Source organism: Anoplopoma fimbria, chromosome 19 (assembly GCF_027596085.1).
Source record: "Anoplopoma fimbria isolate UVic2021 breed Golden Eagle Sablefish chromosome 19, Afim_UVic_2022, whole genome shotgun sequence".
Classification (NCBI taxonomy): Eukaryota; Metazoa; Chordata; class Actinopteri; order Perciformes; family Anoplopomatidae; genus Anoplopoma; species Anoplopoma fimbria.
Genome location: NC_072467.1, coordinates 9,678,165 through 9,699,013, shown reverse-complemented (window position 1 = coordinate 9,699,013; position 20,849 = coordinate 9,678,165). Strand labels below are relative to the sequence as shown.

At 41.6% G+C, this 20,849-nt stretch overlaps 4 protein-coding genes across 6 annotated transcripts; 1 reads left to right on the top strand and 3 right to left on the bottom strand.

Moving 5' to 3' along the window:
- Positions 1 to 136: 136 nt before the first annotated feature.
- bida (BH3 interacting domain death agonist) lies at positions 137 to 3,730 on the bottom strand. 3 transcript variants are annotated; one of them, XM_054620580.1, is made up of 4 exons: positions 3,653 to 3,730; positions 2,997 to 3,263; positions 1,767 to 1,900; positions 137 to 699 (listed from the first exon to the last, which is right to left on the bottom strand). In XM_054620580.1, exons 2-4 carry the CDS (start codon positions 3,244 to 3,246, stop codon positions 481 to 483), a joined length of 603 nt encoding a protein of 200 aa, XP_054476555.1. In that variant the 5' UTR covers positions 3,247 to 3,263; positions 3,653 to 3,730; the 3' UTR covers positions 137 to 480. The 3 variants fall into 3 exon arrangements, with proteins under 3 accessions (XP_054476555.1, XP_054476556.1, XP_054476557.1); XM_054620581.1 differs by lacking the exon at positions 3,653 to 3,730 and adding an exon at positions 3,460 to 3,635; XM_054620582.1 differs by lacking the exon at positions 3,653 to 3,730 and adding an exon at positions 3,465 to 3,635.
- A 603-nt stretch (positions 3,731 to 4,333) lies between these two features.
- Positions 4,334 to 8,712, bottom strand: wee2 (WEE2 oocyte meiosis inhibiting kinase). Its single transcript, XM_054620144.1, is given in 13 exon segments — positions 4,334 to 4,808; positions 4,955 to 5,103; positions 5,252 to 5,422; positions 5,815 to 5,900; positions 5,977 to 6,081; positions 6,187 to 6,300; positions 6,303 to 6,332; positions 6,457 to 6,578; positions 6,703 to 6,872; positions 7,218 to 7,275; positions 7,589 to 7,797; positions 7,895 to 8,179; positions 8,625 to 8,712. Coding segments are annotated over 12 exon segments (1,656 nt in total). The 5' UTR covers positions 8,171 to 8,179; positions 8,625 to 8,712; the 3' UTR covers positions 4,334 to 4,642.
- A 72-nt stretch (positions 8,713 to 8,784) lies between these two features.
- dennd11 (DENN domain containing 11) lies at positions 8,785 to 15,235 on the top strand. The gene is made up of 9 exons (XM_054620145.1): positions 8,785 to 9,701; positions 10,208 to 10,307; positions 10,448 to 10,606; positions 11,517 to 11,670; positions 11,773 to 11,911; positions 12,049 to 12,180; positions 12,278 to 12,428; positions 12,600 to 12,668; positions 12,822 to 15,235. Exons 1-9 carry the CDS (start codon positions 9,317 to 9,319, stop codon positions 13,015 to 13,017), a joined length of 1,485 nt encoding a protein of 494 aa, XP_054476120.1. The 5' UTR covers positions 8,785 to 9,316; the 3' UTR covers positions 13,018 to 15,235.
- Positions 15,236 to 16,741: 1,506 nt separating this feature from the next.
- Positions 16,742 to 20,686, bottom strand: agk (acylglycerol kinase). Its single transcript, XM_054619333.1, has 14 exons — positions 20,411 to 20,686; positions 20,267 to 20,306; positions 20,088 to 20,167; positions 19,895 to 19,970; positions 19,675 to 19,800; positions 19,486 to 19,580; positions 19,255 to 19,324; positions 18,900 to 18,979; positions 18,758 to 18,815; positions 17,975 to 18,122; positions 17,762 to 17,859; positions 17,552 to 17,622; positions 17,358 to 17,442; positions 16,742 to 17,220 (listed from the first exon to the last, which is right to left on the bottom strand). Exons 1-14 carry the CDS (start codon positions 20,518 to 20,520, stop codon positions 17,086 to 17,088), a joined length of 1,272 nt encoding a protein of 423 aa, XP_054475308.1. The 5' UTR covers positions 20,521 to 20,686; the 3' UTR covers positions 16,742 to 17,085.
- Between the last annotated feature and the right edge of the window lie 163 nt (positions 20,687 to 20,849).

The window sequence follows — 20,849 nt, the reverse complement described above, 5'->3', positions numbered from 1 at the left end:
GAGAACCTTTCTTTGGTGGTTTGTTCTAATGCTTTAGTGTGTACATTATAATTTTTCATCGGTGAATCAACACACAATGTTTAATGAATATAAAACACAATCTCAAAGTATTTCAGATTGAAATTAAACTCAAGATACCGGGAAAATATATTTATTCATATAACACTATATAATAGCCATACACGTATATGCCAAAAGGAAATTAATCAAATACAAAATGAGCATGTCTTTCAAGTATAAAATGCATTTTTAAGCAATAGCAAACAGATCAAGTAATGTAAATATTCAGGTCTCAAAATCAACCTATTTCCCTGTTTTCAAAATATGACTGTAAACTCAGATAATACATCGTCACTTTCCATAGTTTGAAAAAGTGTTTTTACTTCTGTATGGTCAACACAGCTCCTTTTCACAGTCGATTGGTCTCGAGGAGCAGATGCCAGTTTCAGATTCGGCTGTTCTCCACCACACGTTTCTCAGTTATTTCCTCTCAGCCTGCAGCTCAGAAGTCACCTGGAACTTGCAGAGTTCAAGTACTGCGTTGAAGAGATTTCGGAGCAGCCGAGGGGTCTGCTTGCACACTCTCTTCACCAGGGTGAGAGTAAGGGCCATGATGACACGCTCCTGGGGTAGATGCTCTAGACCCACGCCCTGCCTCATCACTCTGTCCACCTCCCGCTTAAGGTGATCTTTCCACTGCTGGATACACAAATGAACAAAGGGATCAATTGGTACATGAAGACAACTTTGGTAATCGCAATTTTTTAAACACCTTAAATGTTTTCAATTAATTCATGTAAAAATAAACAGAAATATGTCTGATTTTGCAGTGCTAATAAAGCATTTGCTACAAGCAATTGCACATGTGGACATTCCTTTATCAAACAATTAAATAATTAAAATTGAATTACCTTAATCCAGCTAATCTCACCATAAACATTGCTTTATTACAGAACTCAAATGTGTAGTTCTTGTGGCAAAAATAACATTTAGCAATGGACACTTTTTTCGGGGGCTTAAATAAATTATTTGCATATCTGGCCCACCTGGGAGCAAGTATATCTGTGAGGTAACTGTGTTATTGCAATACAAAACATTGTGGAGCATAAAATGAATCAGTCATGGACATTGGTCATCACCTACCCTCAAACAGAAACCACCATTATAAAAACGGAGTACCCTTTAAAGTTACTGTGAGGGACTTTCAACTGGTTATAAAACAGTTGAAAGTCTGCACGGAGCAGACTGTAAGACCTTGCTGCAGTAAAATGAGCTTCTGATCTGAAAGACTCACATTATTGTCGTCAAGAACCGTCAAATACAACACAGAATTAAAGTCCCTTGTAGTAACTTTTATTGAATATTAACTTTCAGGGGCAAAGAGCTAATGCACTTTTTAACACAGCAAAGGCCATGTATTAAGTGACTGTGGCTATTAACTTAGGCCATCATCCACTAACTGAACTGATAACAAGATAAGGAAGTACCTGGGTGGCCTACTGCCTCAGCTAAACCATTTTTAAAGTGGAAACTGTGGACACATTGAATAACAGTTAAATAATCATCATCATTTTACCAGGAAAAAATACAAAAATTGCAACATACTAAATCTGGTTGCGGTGATCTCATTATTAATCACCGCTGTACACAGAAGTTGTGTTTTTTTCTGCCTCTTGGTAACTGACTCTATAATTAACTATAGTCTTATCTATTACAGGGAATGACCAACACCACATCAACATTTCCTGTGATCAGAGTAGACTCACTCCAGGGCAGGAGGTTGATATGTTCCTGCTGAGGTTCTGGGTAGCATCAGCTACAACATCGTGTTGAAGCTGGTCTGCGATTTCTCGCAGCTCTTCTCCAATCTGCTGAAGATCTGCTTCCTCTCCAGGGTTCCCTGCAGGAAAACGAGATTGTGCAAACATTAGTACACTTTAGTGAACATTGTGAAGGAATTTTCCTTATTGTATGTTAAACTTCCCTCTTGTAGGTTGAAAGGTAACTGTCTGTAGGTCAGGTCAACTGTCTGTCTCTCTTTGCCAGTCTCACTCTATGTGCCTGATAGGGCCGAGCTGGCTAGGACAGCTGGTAGGCCAAGGAGACGCTGGATAAGAGAGACTGTACAGAGGCTATGTTGTTGCTAGCACAGCAACGGTAGATGTATTTCCTTGTTTCGATCTTATATCCAATAGAATCCTCACACATGCCAGGCTGATGTAGAACTAACCCTATTTGGATATAGCTGAACTTGAAATGTTACTGCTTAAGACATCTGGGTCTGCCGAAACTACCGGTACTTCTGTCTCGAAGGAACTAGCTCTAAGATTTCCATCACAAACGTAATGTTTGTTTCTGTGTTAAATAGCATGACAGATGAAGAAATATACATTTCCATAAATTAATTCTTATCAATGTACCTTCATTTAACCATTTCAATATTTTACACAACAATATCCCACATTTTACGGCTTTAGCCCATATCATTTGATGATGTTGGTGTTAAAAGGTTTATACAGTGACCAAGTGAGAGATGCGTGAATGTGGATCTAAGTTTGCATCAACTGAGACAGTGATTACATGAAATGGTTGACAGCTGTAACTTCCTGCTTTGCCCGTTAAGACACAAGTCGTTTCATTACTATAACTGGAGACAACGTTGGCTGTGATAAAGTGGGATAACTTCCACATCACACGAGTTCACTGGTGTTTTATAAACTACATGTTTGAGTTTGCCTGTTGCCTCAAACTGGTTTTTTTACAAGGACATGTCTTTTGACACATCCAGCAAAAAAAAAAAAAAAAAAAAAAAAAAAAAAGCTTTCGTTTTGCTTTCAGGAATAACCCCCACAAACAAGCCTCAAAGACAAACGTGAAACAGATGATAAGATACGAAAGTGTGTGGTGTGGTAGAATGACATTGACTCTGTAATATCAACTGTATATGAGCACAGTATAGTTTAAAGCTAGAGTCAGTCAGTCAGTCACTCACTCACCAGGCCACTGCAGCTCCACTGAAGGCTGCACATCTCTGATGATGCAGCTGGACATGTGACCATCAGTTTCGAGGTCTCCATCGTCCAGCACGTCTCTCCTGGGCCCGTTACGGTTGATATCCCCCCGATTAAAGTCCTTGCCCAGGGAGAGGAGCTCCTTCTTGTACTCTGAAGTTCCGCAGTCGGCTTGAAGGAAGGCCAAAATGAGAGCGGCGCTTCCCCCGCTGGTCAGATTCCCCATGTTATCCATCGGTAATGACTCTCGGTCTTCGACAAGAAGAAGAGGATGACGTCAGATGTAAGAGGCGATGAAACAAACAAACTCACGCAGAGGTAGCTAACGTAAGCTAACACAGTCACAGAGTTAGAGCTGATCAAAGAGCAAAGCGGTTTACGGTAGAGGACTAACATACATGTCATTTAACAGTATCAACTACAAACCACAACAACAACAACAACTAACCTTACATTTACGGAATAAATATGACGGATTGCCGGGAAAACTGGCTATAAATATATATATATATATATATATAGCTAAAGCTAACTTAAGTTCTCAATGCTACATTCGCTAACAATACATTTCAAGCATACATGTAACGTAAAGCAGAACTACAACTGGAGATTTGTTTGTTAGTATGTCTAATTACACTCACAGTCGCTTCTTTACGCCGGGCGCCTCAGCTTTTAAGTCCTTCAGACTTCCTATTAGCGATGCATGCTCGAGCCCCGACCACTGGAGAGTCAGCCGACCAATGACAGCAGGTCTGAAGGCGGTGACGCGTTATGGGGGTGTGTGTGTGGGTGTGTGTGTGTGTGTGTGTGTGTGGGTGCGTGGGGGGGGGAATAAGCCCTCAGCTGTTAAATGGGGACTTCCTTGGATTGCCAAGGCATATGAAAGAACATGTCCAGTGTGTTTTTGATTTCAACATTTTTTACTTTATATTACTGATAGTTAACCAATGTCACTAATATGGCATCTGTTGTAAAAACAAACCCAAATTATTGCAGATACTATGGATTAAAAAAAGATTAAGCAAATTACTGCATTGTCAAAGAACAGTGTATGATCATGTATCATGTATCCTGACCGGTTTTCAAAAACATTGAATATGCAGTATGATGGCTCATACTTCCTACAACCCTAATTTCACAGTTGTCTGCAGTTCCAGATAAGAGGCAGTGGAAATTCCCTGTGTGGCTCAATCCAACAGGCTTTTTACTGTGCTATATGAATGATATTAAAAATAATATGAGTTAAGGGTTGCAAAGCTAACTCAAATAAGAAAAAAAAAAAGGAAGTCCATCTGATAAAATGATTAAAATGTTTATTTACAGTTAAAAAAAAAAAAAAAAAGAACATTGGTCTGCAGCAGTTACACCTTGCCTCTGCCAGAAAATCACTTGAAAACATGCATGAGTGAGTCAGATAAATCCTTAAAAACCCACAAACCACAGCGCTGCATCACTCTGAAGATTTATAAGTCTTTCAATCCAGTTTTGTCCAGTTATCAGTTGCCTCAAAATCTTTGCTGTATGCTCGTTCCTCTCCAAGAGAGATGCTACATTTTTACCACAGCCTGGTTGCAGAAGGAGTCCCATATCATCCGAGCAAAGGACAGGCATGTGGGTGTAATGACGTTCCATCACACTCCATACCCCGAGCAACCAAAGCTCATGGATCGCGCAGTCTTCCCACCCACAAGCCTCCTTCCTGCTCTGGGTAGGGACCCCATCTTAGCAGGGGGTTTCAGCCCAGGACAGAGGTACTGCTTGGGTGACAAAGCTGCCTGCCGAGCCTCCTGGAGCTCTCTGTGGAGAGAAACGGAAATAAATTAATGCTTTTAACTGGCATCACCATGAACGTTTTAAGACTGAATGGATGAAGAAGAAGACAGGGGCCTGAAACCCAGAATTGGCGATTCATGTTAAATTATCCATCATGTGTTCCCCCTTACTTTTCAAGCATGGCTGTCCTGAACTTCTCTACATTGAGCTCTCTGCGTAGCTGAGCAGCCACCCTCCCAGTCCTCTCCTCCCGCAAGACTGTGTGCTTGCAAAGCTCCCTGGCAGACGGACGCTTCGACAGGTCTGGATCCAGCAACAACTGACAAGAAAAAAAAAAAAGAAAAAAAGCATTTTCAAAAAGCCTTGCAAGTGAGAAGTGTTTTTGTCACAGGTATCAACTCAAAAATCTCTAAATTATCAATAATCAAACTACTTTACAAAAACAATCAGCCTTGAAATAAGAGCACCTGAAGTAGGCCTCTGAAGGGAGGTGATAGCTCCATTGGCAGCTTAGGGAGTTTCCCCTCTCTAAGGCTGTGCCACTCATCTCCATTTTGAGGCAGAGGGGGAGCGCCGGCTGCAAGCAGAATTGTAAGGCCCAAAGCAAAGATGTCTGCCTTTGGCAGGTGGCTGTACTCCTAGATAGCAGAGAGACAGCTGAAATGAATACTTTAAACAATGCAAATACAGCAGAACAGAGTGTTTTCTTCAAAAGTGCAGTGTGTATGATTTGGTTGCATCTAGCGGTGAGATTGCAGAATGCAACCAACTGAAACTTCTCCTCTGTGCCAAGCGTGTAGGAGAACTACGGTGGTTGATATACAAACGTGAATGACCCTATCTATAGCCAATTCTTACTGTCAGAATATTATACAGAAAAGAAAAACATATTTCTTACATTTTGTTCCATTTCAGCCAATAGATCCCCCTAAATGCTAATGACTGGCACTTCAACCTACAGTACGGTGCAATCAACTCAGACCCCAAGCCCACTTTTCCTTTGACACCAATTGCTTTGCAACATTTTTACCTCATGCAGGACCTCTCTGGCCAGAAAGCGGCTGTCCCCTTCCTCAACTTGAGGATTGCTGGATGATGTCACATGACCCAGATCCCCTGCAGAAAACAAGACTCAGACTTGAGAGCCAACAACGATGTAAGGTAGAAATGTGTCCAACATTAAATACCATACCAATTTTGAAAATGACTCCTGCTGAAGTGCTTCGGTCATCTTCCTCCTCGCTCTCCCCTTCACCCGCTGCACTTGTGCTGGGACGCTGGCAAATGAATATATTACCTGCAATGGGACAAAAAAATAAAGTTTTTTTTAGGCACAATAGACTTAAGGTTTAGACTGGACCATACAAGAATTGTAAACTGGGAACTGCTCAATGAGATTTACTTGGTTTGATGTCCAGGTGTACGAGGCCTGAGCTGTGGATGTATTTTAGCCCCAGGGACACTTGTAAGAGCAGATTTTTCAACTCAGCCTCTGAAAACAGCTCACCCTGCACCCCTTCTTCACAATGACATCACTGAGGCTTCCACCTGGCAGTCAGAAATTGACAGTATCAAGACCACATAGTTGAATTTAGTTAATCTAAAGATATTTTGAATGTAATTTCATTTAAGTCGTCCTAAATTGTGCTTTTTGTGGTAAGGGGAAACCTACCATCACAGTATTCATTCTGGATAATCATGTGATCGTCTTCTGCCCATGCTGAATAATAGCGAACAACATGTGGGTGGTGCCCAAGAACGGCATGCGCGTACACTTCCTTTAGGGCCAGCTGCCTGAGAGGACATAAAAAAAAATAAAAAATAATTGGTAAGATGAATTTGGATCAATTCAGGAAGAATATTTAAAAAGAATTAGACTGTTCCGTCTCTGGCACAGAGTGACATGCTGCTGACTCACTCATTGGCAGAACCTGCCAGGGGTCGGCGAGAGCGTTTTATGGCGTACAAGCAACCATCCAGCCTCTTCACACACTTGTAAACTGCCCCAAACTCCCCCACACCAATGCACTCCAGCTCCAGGAACTCACTCTCATAGCGTGACAGCATGAAGGCTTGGACAGCTCGCCTCTGCCAGATAAACAGATGGAGAGGCCTTGTGGTTAAATCAAATACATTTCTAAAGGAGGAACCAACGTCACAAAGCTCAGTCTTGAGTGGGGTTGTCTTTGTGTCACCAAATATGGTAGCACTTCCACAAGAAAAAAAGATTCTGACGGAACTTGTTTTGTTTTTTTTGTTGGGAGAATCCTTAGAGAAATCCCGGAAGTAGGATTTGGCAGCATGTAATTTTGGACAAAACAAGAAGTGAGGAGGCAGACAAAGATGACAAAGCCTGATGATGGAATTATAGCAGAAGCATCTGAGAGGGGAGGGTTACATCCACCAGAAAAGCACAGATAAAAATAGTTTTACCTTTGGTGGGAGAAAGGCTTCATCATCCTCCTCAGATGACGCTAGGCTGTGTTTCAACCTGAAAGATGAAAAGACCTTTTAGACCTTTATATACTCTGAACAGAACTACATTAGTCAGGGATAAAAGTCAGGCCTCTATGTACTGGCCCTAAAGAACTGATAAATCAATGACGACATTCAATTATTTGCTGTAATTAAATAGCTCTTATTTTGACACCTACTCATCCCTGTGATGTGAGAAGTTCTAAATTACACAATTTGGCAATTTTCCACATACTATCATCACATCCCTATCTGTGTGTAAAAATGCTGGGCGCATTTTGGCTCTTACGATGCCAACAGATCTACAATAAAGCATGGAGCGTAGTTACCTGCGTCCATAATCATCATCATTATCACTTCTACAACGGTTCTTCCACTGCTGCTCGCTGTTCCTGCGGACTGTGTCAGGGGTGAAAGGGTTCACATTGACGGAAGGTGCCTGGATGAGGTTAGCAGCAGATGAGGCGAAACACAGGGTCCTCTGAGGGCGGCCTATCTTAGTGCTGGAGCAAGGCTGGGACGACTTTGATAGTAGGCTCTACAGGGGGGAGACAAACATAATTCATCCCAGTGACTCTAAACTGGTTTAGACCACAGGGGCGCACTAAGGAATATCAATCTGAATTATTCCCCACCTTTGGTGTGCTGGGAGAGTCACAGAGCCTCAGTTTACTCCAGGAGGCGTACGGTATAGGGCTGGTGCACTGTAAAGGGGAACTCAAGGTGTTGTTTCTACCACGGTGGCGTTGCACCCTGGGGGTCCTGCATGCAGAGCTGGGACTGCGGATCCTGGGACTGCGGATCCTAAAGATGCAGTCATCGGAGCTGTTGTCACTGCTACTGCTGCTCCCCTCCTCTCCACAGCTGGTGAAGTCCAGCTGCTGGCTGATCTCATCAAACAACGTAGCCATGTTTGGGGCCTGAGTTTTGGCAGAGGTTTCCCTTAAAATGATTAATCCAACATTTGCCTGCCTTCACCGTTTTAAATCTGGGATTTATGTTGTGCAATAGATTATTTGACCTGCATTTAAGTCTCTTTAGAGAAATGAGAGGAACAAATTATAGTCAATCTCTAAAACAGTAGGCTTACATATATCCAGTATGATAAAGGGTAATTTCTACTTCCACAACATAAGTCCCATTATTTAATGAATATGTAAAAAAAACAACAAAAAAAAACTTATTTTTATTTCTTCAAACCAAATCATGTAGGGCAACTAAAAAGCATAATCCCTGTCAAGCTTGTATGTCATTTGTTTAGCTCATCTGAAAGCTTAACAGGTGCTTCATGTAGTGGTCATTAACACACACATCAGTACGTCATTTAAGTTTGAGTAATAACGTGTGTTCATCATGTATACTCACTAAAAAGTCGCATCCCTCACCACCACCACCACCATGCTGGAATTCCGCGCCTTGTGTGTAGATTACTTCCTGTTTAAGTAAACTATACCGCTAGGTTAACACAATCTAGCTCTCTGATTGGCTGAATTGTTCATAAACCACACACCTGACTTCACAATGGCTGTTAATTGAGTAAACAACTTAATACGGCGTTACCAGAAAACTATGAAAATCTACCTATACAAAGCATGTTGATGCCTATGTGCATGGATAATGTCATTACCAGAGAGGTTCAAATTCACATTGAAATTAAAACTAGATCCAATTCAAATATAGTGAAGGATTAAGTAATATATTTTGAACAAAACAGGCTGAAATAAAGTGAATGTGGAATTTATCATGGGCAAAGTGAATAGCCCAAAAATTAGGTCACTGTATGCAATAGTAATAAAGACACGTGGGCGGAAGTTAGCGACGTCATCAAAACAGTGAGACAGGCGGAGGAAAAGCAGCCCATCAGTGGATGTGACACGCTTACAAATACATAGAAAACAACCCAGCAAGCAGCAGGACACCATGATCCGGGTCCAGCATCTTGCATAGTTTAATCGTCGATTCAACTGGACAGCGAAGTTTTGTGATATCTTTTCTTCTCCCTTTCCCGAGTCGTCTTCGTCGTCGTCGTCGGCAGCACCAGCAGCACCACCACCATCATGGTGAAGCAGTCGGACCGAGCCCCGCTGCTGGACTGGGAGGAGATCCCACCGCCCGATCCGAACCAGACGGCCCATCCGCCGCCTCCGATGCCGAGAGAGGAAGACGCCCCGAAAAGTTCGCAGCTAGCCGGGCGGCACGCACCGGCTGGCACTGGGTGGAGCCCCAGCAACGTTAGCGCAGCGGCGACCACCATCACCTGCAGCCCGACGAGGAGTGTGACAGCTGCGGTTGCCAGCGGGAACGGAAGCCCGGGCCGTCCGCGAACAGAGCCACTCGGAACAGACCGTCATGTTCCCTTCCCCGGCCTGTCGGCGAGGGATCAGTGGGAGGAAAAAGACCAGATCGTGGCTGTGTTTGTGGTTACCTTTGATACAAGATCAGGTAAGCAAATCAGACTGTAGCAAGAGATCCTCTATCTCCCATGTTTAAATGTTCATTTGGGGACTAGATGACTAAATGTCCTGAACTGTTATTATCTTGGAATGTCTGATGTTCTGTAGTGCATTATACTGAGTCATGGGGGTGAAAGGGGGGTATGTTGCAGTCAGTCTAGGTGGAGTTGTCAAACATCTCAAATGCCGAGACCCTTATAAATAGCTTCAATCAACCCACTGTGGTGAAATAAGCCTAATTTAGTTGGTACCAAAGCTGATATTAAAGGAAAACCATCCCATCAGAACAGACAACAAGACCAGGATGTGTGTTCTTCAGCTTCATACATGGAAGTGTTCAGTGGAAAGAAAGTAACTGAGTCAGAGTTTTCTCTCTGTCCATGACCTCTTGCTACCCCATGACTGAAAAACAGAATTAGAGGAAGTCACAGGGGTGAAAGAAGCCAGAATGGAAAGTAACTTGGTGGTTTATTTTTGTGTGTGTTTGAATAACAGGGAATATGGTCGAGTGGTCCCTGCCTCACGACATCAACCTAGATGGAGTTGAATTCAAGTCGATTGCCAGCGGTTCCCATCGGATCACCAGTGACTTTATGTATGTACTCCCAGTCTCCCCCCCCACCAATCAAAAAGCATTAAAATCCACTCTATAGAGGAACATAGGCGTGTTTATTTTGTCTGCGTGGAATCTGTCAATCTGTGTTTACACCTGGTCTTTGTTTTGCCTCTGGCTAGATATTTCCGTAAAGGCTGTTACTTTGGGCTGGCCTGTTTTGCTAACATGCCTGTGGAGAGTGAGCTGGAGCGAGGAGCGAGGATGAAGTCAGTGGGGATTCTGTCTCCCTCCTACACTCTGCTTTACCGCTACATGCACTTTCTGGAGAACCAAGTCAGGTAAGACGTGCTGTGTGTCATGCGTGACTGTTCTTTTTTTCCTTTTTATTGTCACCTTTATTTCCCTACTTACCTTGTTTACAGGCTTCTCTTTATGCGCCTACCTCATGCCATTGCTTCTTTGTTAAAATGTTTCTCATCTATTAAACATGAACCCAGAGTCCGGGTTACAGCAATCGTCACAAGCAGTTTTTGTATGAAGTCTAAGCACGGAGGTGGAAGACGCCTTGACAGCCTCTGTTCTCTTCGGCAACTCTGCTCTTTTGCATCAGTTCTCTCACGAAAGCTTATCTCCTCATTGACTGTGTCTAAATATATGACACAGTGACAGTTTCGGCTTACAAATTCATATGAATCAGGTGGCTGCAAAGTACAAGTGGATCTGAATTAATCTGAACGGAGTCTATAAATCTAGGCTACAGTTTAATTGTGGTTACTGTGGCTTAATTTTTTTCCTACAGTAGGAAGCGGATACCTCAAATGGTGTTAGATAAAGATGTTAAGCATGAGTACTGGATGGTTGCGGTGGTTAAACCACATAGAAAAATTGCATCTATGGACCGCATGTGGCCTCAAATGGTCCCACAATTAAATTTAAGATCAAGTGATCGTGTCATTTTGCATTATCCTAAATGGTGTCTGATGCTGAATACAAAATGTCTTCACATAGACCTCCATTTGCATTGTATAACAAATAGCAAGCTACCCTGCTTTAGCAGTTGTCTTTAATCCTTCTGCATGAGCTGTGAGTGTTCATGGTCGAACAACAATGACAGATAATGAGTATGCACTCAAGCAAGCTTTATCTGCTCAGTGATACAAATCAGAAAAAGGTTTGGATGACTCATACATGACATTCATCTTCTTTCTCTCTTCTCCTCCCCGTCGTCTTCCTGTCATTGCCTTGTAGACATCAGTTGAAGTGTCCCGGCCATTATTCTCCGCTGGAGGCCTTCTATGAGGATAAGAAGGCCGTCCTTCCTCCTACAGGAAATGGTCTGGTCACCGCTTGCCCGACCTGGAGTGTTACCACCATCAACCGCTGTATGCACCCAGAAATGAAGGTGTGAAAGCAGCAGAGCACAAATTAATTGTTGGTGATGGCAGGTTTTTGCACAGAAACGACAACAAAACAAAACATATTTGTAAAAATAATTTCTCTGCAGATCACCCACCCAGCTGGCTGCATGTCCCAGTTCATCCAGTTTTTCGGGGAGCAGATAATGGTGCTGTGGAAGTTTGCACTGCTGAGGAAACGGATCCTCATCTTCTCCCCTCCACCCGTAGGTGTGGTCTGCTACAGGGGTGAGAGGCTCTAACGCACACTTGCACTGTTTTTCTTTACATAAACATGTCAGGGTTTAATAAATGTAGAAATGTTAAATGTTATTTCCTATCTCCATGGAGATGTTTCATTCCCTATGTTCTCGTGCTTCCCTCAGTGTATTGCCTTTGCTGCCTGGCCAATGTCTCTCTACCTGGAATTGGTGTCTCCGTTCCTGAATTACGGCCTTTCTTCTACATCAACATAGCCGACATCCCTGCCCTGGGAACAGAGCTGTCATACGTGGCCTGTGAGTGAAGCTTTCACTGTATGTGAATGGTTGATTGACCACTGTCTGTAATCTATGGAAATGACTCATGGATGAGCATGTCTTTATTGCGTTTAAGGCACCACAGAGAAGATTTTTGAGGAGAAGAAAGACCTGTACGACGTCTACATTGATAACCAGAATGTGAAAACGCACAGAAGCCATTTGCAGCCGCTGCTCCGACTGAACGCATCAGATAAGGAGAAGTACAGGAAACTGAGTGAACAGAGGTACAATACACACTGTAAAATACTGTATATTTGAACTGATTTTCAAATGTGCTACATGCATCAATATTTGACAGTTGTGTATTAAAATAAGCCTGCAAAATGATCATGGCCGCTCACAAACACTAGCCAGTGAGGGGCAAAATTATTGATGGATGATGGCTTGTTTTCCAGGCAGATGTTGCTCTACTCTCAGGAGGTGGATGGAGACTGCACTACAAACGAAGAGGATCTTTTCATTCTGTGAGTCCTAAGTGTATTCACAGCTCCTTGTGTACTTGAGTCCTAATTATAGGCAGAATGTTTAGGGAGAGTCGTTCAATTCTATTGTCTTTCTCTGTTTAATGTGATGCAGAGGACCATAGCATGACGCACTTGTTTTCAATCCTCTTCCAGGTTCTTCATGGAGCTTAATAACCGCATCTTTCAGACCCTGTCGGACGTAGCAGGGAGCACCGATCCCTACCTCACCGCTGAGCACGTGAGGGCCATGGGGCTGGATCCCCAGGGCGATCGATACTTCCTAGCGGACCTGCTGGAGGTGTACGGGATCGACGTCACGCTGGTCATAGACAACCTCTGCTGCTCCTGAGCCCCGACAGCCTTGGACACTCTAAACGCCACTGGATATTTGTGCCTTCAAGGCCCACTTACACTAAGACAATGTAGACACTGCCTCCACCCTCGGACTTCCATCCGTCTCTTGCTGTCCCCTCTTGGGTGTCTGTTTTCCCTCTTTGTATGTCTCATCTGACCTGTGGAGGCCGTTTCCAAACATCGTGGATGATTAGGACACTTAACGTTGGTGCACTGGTCCACGGGGGCAGAAAACATTTGCCTCGTAAACAATTCCACCTGGCAGCTGCATGGTCTTACAGCCATTCACATCTTACGTCGCTTAGTGCTGTTTTTCTAAATACTGGTTTGCTTGTGATCTCTTGTTTGACTTTGATTCCAGCGGAAGTGACCAGGGCTGGAGGTCTTGATTTGGTCTGGTCACTGCTGCAGGATGATTGGTCGTTCTTCACTGCACCCATCACAATGAAGAAGGCATTGAAACATTCACAATCCCGCAGCTTTGGGGTCCACATACTATTTGTCTGAAGAGAAGAATTCACCTTATGTGGGTTCAGTTTTACTGCTGCAGATAAATTTGTGTGCTACAAATAGATTTTATAGAGGATTCTAGGTGTCATAATGTACAACAAATTCCTCCTGCTGTATAACATACTTGGATGATAATATTTAGTGAATCACATGCTTTTTGACTATTTACCTTTCAAAAAGGAAGCAATAGAAGTCTGTAGTTGAAACCAGCCCTCTTCATGTATATGTGTTTTTCTAGTTTTTTTCTATTTCTTTCACAACTGAAAGTGAGCAGGGAGGATGTTTGCTAATGAGTGTGATATCCTCTTTTTATTATGGGGATGGTTAATTATTATGAAGCTTGTAGAGTGAGAAGAGAAAAGCAATTAAATACTTTGTTCACATTTAATGCACCTTCAGCACAAGGTAGGTCTGATAATGTGTCTGTGTGTTTGATCACAGTCAAATGTACCAGTGATGGAGGCGTTCTGTAAACTTTTGTGTTACATGTTTTTAACATAAACTGAGGTTATTGTCAATGAATGTAACTCTATACCACTAACTCATCATGAATGCTGCACCATGTCAACCACTGGAACATTTCCATAATCACTGATGCACACAGTGATCATGCTTAACTGTACCTTTTTACATTATGTTTATGACTAACAGTCTGTGTTTTTGGAGATCTGCTGTTGATCACAGTGAATGATGGGCAGAAGCTTTAAGAGCTCCCGCCCCCCAATCTGTTTTAGATTATTAGATTTTTTTTTGTCTTTTCTTCACAGTCCCCTTGAGTGAATCCAGTTCCTGATGGGCCAACTGTGTCTTTTGAATTATCCTGGCAGACTGGTTAATTTAATTCATCACTTTGCCAATCAGAGTCATAATTTGTTCCATGTTGGAACACACCAGGCTGATGTCTCGTATAAATTTGGAGCAGTGGTTCTCCGCCTTCTCGTGAACCCCCTTAAGCAAGCTAAAACACCAAGTCGTTTTTTTAAACATGTCCTGAATCTTCAAATATTATTTTTTAATTTGTTATCACATTCCAAACATGATCTTTCTGGGTCGGATCCATATGTTGGCAACTGCTGTCCTTTGACATGAACCCCAAAGATGTTTTCTGGGTTGGTTACAAAATTAAAAAATTCTACCAAGTATTGTATTCAGAAGAGCTTTGTTGTTTAAACAGGGCCTTAAGGAAATGTGACTCATTACTGTACGTACGTCAACCGTATTTGCTGACAGCACTTCTGAATGACCTTACCGTGTCCAGTTAAACCTGTTGACTCTGACTGGTCTATTTACTTGTCAGCAGACGTAATAATCTTAGCTCTGACAGTATTTGCTTTACAGGTGTTTGTTAAATGTAAAATGGAATGTACACAACACATACCACTGTATACAATGCCTTCTTTTGTGGAGCCGTTCACAGATGTGTACCAGCATTGGCTAAGTGAGTCGTTTGTACAGCGTGTCACTCTACTGAATGTCAAAGACAGCAAAAGTATTGCACACATGCAGCAACACATCCAAGTAGTGTAACTGTTTCCTTCTTGATTGTGATGTAAATCAAGAGTGTTCACACAATAACAAAATAAGTCTTCACCTTTACTAATGTGAAACACTGTAAGAGATGTCAGTAATGTACACATGAACTCAATAGCATGAGCAACTGTTCATTTCACTGTACTGCCATTGTAAAACAATAAAACATTGATACAGTTAAGTTGTTATCTAATCCTCTGCTTCTTACCTTGCATAACTATGTTCCTCTGTTTACTTCATCATCCTGCTCTACCTACACGTTTCCTCTCCCCTCGCTGAGCAGGATCACTGCCTTCATTGCTTTCTAAGACACAAAAAACTTTCAGGATGATCTGATCCTCTTTTAACTAATATTTAGATCCTTTACATAAAAGTAGCAATACAACAGTGTAAAATGTTACAAATAAAAGTAATTTGTATTCAAAATACTTTACTACTTTGATAAAAGTATGAACATAAAAATGTATTTCCATTATTAAAGTGGAAGTACTCATCATGCAAAACACTGTTATTACATACTTTAGTTTAAAATCTTTATTATTTGCGCTTTAACATGTAAGCAGCATTTTACTGTTGTTGTTGTTGTAGATAGAGACAATTTTAACTACTTTATTTGCTGGTTCATTAAAAGGGCCTTCCACGGACAATATAACAAATAAGGTTTAGTTTATTTGTAGTAAGGAGTTCATCTCCAGCCTGTGAAAAAAGCTGTATGTCTCCTATGGCTCTGGAAGAATCTTTCTAAAGTCAGAAAAAATGGCCCTGCTGACATCATCAGGGTAATTTTTTCTATCTAGGCTTGAGACTTTTTGACAGAAATTCTGTGTTCCAAACTGTTGAAAAGAGGTGACCATTAAGGGAGGGAAATATGATCTAATTAAAGATGCTACCCAGGGACATTATGGGAAACGTAGGATACAGCACTTTTAGAGCATACTAGTTAGCCTCTGCGCCTCATCAATATTATCTGACTCTTGTGAATCAATCAAACACAATTTACCATGTTTCATGTTAAATTTGAAATTAAGTTGATCTTTGAATGTAGAATCTTAATATAAAAGGTACCTAGTAAGCAAAGCTGTCATATGAATGTAGTGGAGTAAAAAGGACATTTCCCTCAAAATATGAAATTCTAACTTACAAGTTCCTTTAAAATTGTACTTATGCAGTCACTGCCATTCCCCGACAAGAATTTTAAACCACAAGACACACAACAAAAACAAAAACAAAGAGCCTCCCTTTGTGTTTTACTGAACAAACAAATAAGATGTGATGCAGCCACTTGCTTAATCCTGCAGATTTGCTGTCTACACCATCTGTCGGATCACACCCAGCCTCACAAAGGAGTCTGCCACAATCCTGGTATAAGATCTTTTGCAACATTTTCAGAATGCTGCAGCATCCCTATATTCTTCTGTATTCATTCATCTATACACCTCAAACCTATACATAAACTTCAGAGAACCAGTGGCTTCTCACAGCCAGCTTAAAGCATTTACGTAAAAAGGTTCTATAGAAGGTATATTTTACTTTCCCTTTCTGTCCATCACATCTTCTTTGCCCACTGACCTATAGTCCTACAACCGACACCTGCTCTCTTTATTTCAACAAGGCATTGGCTAGCCGCTTAAATACTAAATGTCAAACTGGTAGGAAAAAAAATAACAACTTTGTCTTGATTTGGACAGAAATAATTTTTATTGACCAAGATCAAATGTGATGGGAATAGTAAACCATTCAGTAAACATAAAATCATTTTGTAAGACAACCGATACACGGGTTACTGGCTTAAAGAAACAAAGCCTTGGTCCTTTAATATCCAACAGCATTTCATGTATTCCTCCTTATAATTATTCCACTGAATGTTTACATGTAGTAAACATTACATGTAACAGCTGGCAAAGAACAAATCCGTCTGACTTCAGAATCTCATGGCATCCTGTTCTTTGCTTTAGTGTTTCTCTTGACTCAATCAGTTTTTGTCTCGCTGTTCTTGTCTTCTTTCATGTTCAATGTTTTTTCATCACTGCATATGTGAGAGAAGCTGCTCCCTGCGCTCTGCACTGATGAAGAAACGTAGTTTCCGTGGCAACAGCCTTACTTCTACGGGCATGGCCTCATACTCCTCGTTGTCGATGCTGTAGAAGCCAGCGGCACCCTGCGGGGTCAGGACATCAAGTTACACAAATCTTTAGAAAGTAAACTTAACAATATTGACACAATCCTTAAATAGTTCAGATTTTCTTTAACGTGGCGTAATGAAACAGGATCAAGTCACTTAAACGGGTCTCTTACCTCTGGCAGGTGAAGCTGGCAAACACTGGCTTCCAGTTTTGTGGAGTCTTTGGTGAATACGGTTGGATCCTTTTCCTTTTTACTTCTATAATGAGGAATTTACATTGACATTCTTTTACTTGAATGTACCAACTTTTATATAATGTATATCGATTTTGTTTGCAGCAGACTAATAAAAAACTGAATCTACTAACCCGACAGTGATGTACTCGCCCACTGTGAAGTTGTCCGGTTCTGCACAGATCATCAGGGAGTCATTTATGCGCTGCAAGATCAAATAAATGGAAATCAAATATATTTTTTTGTAACAATCACAGAGGAAAACAAGGCACATTAGTGAGATCATGTCATCATTTTATAATAACTGGTACAAGGTTTAGAAAATGCAATTATTTTGGACTGACCATCTCCACTGGGTTTTTGTTTTGCGTTTGAATAAACAGCTCTAACGTCGACAGATGCTCCTCATTCCACTGCTCTGGCTCCTCCACTTTTGGAGGCTCTGAGCAAAGACACACACAAACCACCAAAAAATATAACTCACAGTCTTGACTGTTGGGATTCGGTGTCACGTTTTCATGCTGTGATCAATGCATCAACACAATGACACATACTACCTTCGACAGGAGGGTTCCAGCGGTTTTTGAGCCTGCGGACGATGCGGTAGAGCAGGTTGGGTCTGGGGGGCTTATGAGTTGGCAGGTCAGGGGGCCGTAGGCTGGGAGCCAGGTAGGACACTGAGACCTCACGGATCAGGGGCCACTCCTGAGAGATTTTACAACAGCGTAAGATTAATATACATCTGCCGCCACAGAATAAAGAATCAGTGACAAGGAAACAGGGGAAGACATGAACTACAGCAATAACCTGGAGACATCTACTGTATTTGATGAGATAATTATATGTTTCACTGAGGCTAGATATTCAATATTGAAACCGTTTAAAATAAGAAACGACAGCAGTATATCTACAGTTATTTAGTGTCTTACTCAAAAGTATACAGTATATTTTTATCAGGATGGGAAACTTCTACAGCACCATTTGTATCACTATAAGATACAGGGATTGCACTGAAACCTACACTTAAGAAATATCTTTCACGTTAACAGCTGTTTAAGTTCGAATGACTGAATACAACAAACAATTAAGTATTCAATGGCTGTAGAAAATAAGCGATAAATGCCACAGACCCTTCCTTTGAAAGGAAATATACTTAGCAAAGTCCTAACTTGAGAGTTGCATAAAGGAAAAACATGCTTGAAAGATTATTTTCATAACAGGGAGAAACCTCTTTTACATTAGCTGACATGTCTTTCCAATAACAGATATTTTCTAAAAGGCCAACACTGGTTTGATAAACTGTTCTTACCCAAGCATGTTAAGAAAATATATTGCCTTACCCGTAGAGTACTAAACCAATGTGCTGCATTTGTCTTCAATGGCCCAAGGTACCAATATCTATGAGGAAATATGGTTCATTATTCTTTTGTATGGGGAATTATGTCATGGTTATAATGAGAGTGACCAATTGTGTATTCTTACTTGCTGATTGTTGCAGCCACATCTCTAAAAGCTCCCCAACGTAGTCCCGTCAGAGCGAAGACTGGCTGCTCTTTCTCTCCCTAGAAACACACACAGTTGAATTTCTGTCCAACCGCTGACACATAATATCTCACTGCATAGCAAAAACAAAACAATAACTGTTCATGACAATTTAACTTCATAATCCAATTTGACGAAGAAAGGCCTATTATAAAGAGTGAATTCATACATTTCTTTAAATATTTCTTAATTTAACTAGAGATCAAATACTGACATAAGCAAGTATCTGCATTCAAGACCAACACTATGACAATAAGTTTGAGGCTTTGTAGATTAAACAGAAGGAGTTTCTCACTTTGATTTGCAGCACATCCAGAGGTACTGTTTCTCCCTTTAGAATGGACAGTGTTGCCGATGTAATGTCTCTGGAAAGGTTGGAAAAAATGGGTTTAAGTTACGCATGTGGAAACGCATACCATACCCGTATCCATGTATATTTACTTGGTGAGACATCCAGTTCAAAGGTTAGAAGATTATGTGATGATAAAATCTGAAACTTTCCTTATGATATTGAAGAGATACTTACTTGACCTTGTTGTCACTGAGGAGGTGAAGACTTGGACTCAGGGAATTGTGAGAGCCCAGTGGAATGAATCCAATTGGTGTGTTACAGACTGTGTCCTGTAGTAATAAAACGTCCATCAGTGACATCAATGAAAGAAAAGTTTGAATCAAGTCATCTTGCAGATCAACACAAAAACCGTGTGCCACCTACTTGATCTGGCCTTCGCAGCAAACCGGTGACGACTTCCTGCAAGGTGCCATCCCCTCCGGCTACGATGAGCATATCGGTCTGTTCCATGAGCTCAATCAGTTTTTTTGCCTGACCTTCATAGTCCGTCTGTAGAGGAAAACAGGCAATATATAATCACGGTGCACATGATGGGATCCCTACTAGAGCCACTTATAGCAATGATTGTTTTCAAGTGAAATACCTTTACTATAGTAATCTCCACACCAGCCAGGTGTAAAAGTGGAGCAGCATTCTTTTCAAACAGGTTGTTGGCTTTCCTGGGGAAAATTGAGAGAGGAAGTTGTAAATATTCTGAGAGAGACTGTTGTCTGAAGTCCTGACAAACCTGTCGGTGAGAGATGTTGAGGTGTTGTGGTGTTGATGAGTCTGCTTACCCACTGCAAGCTGCCGGGTTCAAGATCACTGTTGCTTTCCTCAGACGCTCCTGTGGTGCAATCAGTTGGCGCCCGAATTCCTACCAGAAATGATGACGGTGGTGAGGACTACAGGCCCTTGAAGAGGGTTTTTGTTTAAATACTGACAACATGAAGTGCAAGAATAAGTGATGTCTTACCCTGGCGGCGAGACAAGCCTCTCTCCGCAGAACACTGTCACTGATAAGACACAGGACACAACATGTGAAACACACGAACAATCAGTAGCACAGACATGTATGCTTATTCTAATCTGAGGAAATATCATAACCGGAAATACTCACCAGTGTTTACCATACAGCCAGTAGCCCCCGTAAGACAGGACGCAAGCAGCAAAGGTGGACTTCTTCCAGTTGTTCCGCAGAGTCCGAAACACTTTCACAACGCGAGCCATACTTTCAATTAAAATATCCCAAAGCCCTCGATTTAAATGCGCAGCTACATTTACGGCGGCATCGAAGTTTTACATTCATGTATGACACATTTCCATTTTAGCGGTCACGGATCCAGAACTGTCAAACGTCGCATGGACATGTTGGTGTAACGACATAACGGTACCGGTCCTACACAGGGCGGAACCAATGTTTGTACATGGTATGGTTTATTAACTTGATTCGATGTGAAACGAGTATAGCTTTATTAAAATGTCATAGAAAATAATATTTGAAACAGAACGGAATTTATTGAACCCGTGTGAGTTTCTATTGAATTAGTACTTGAGTT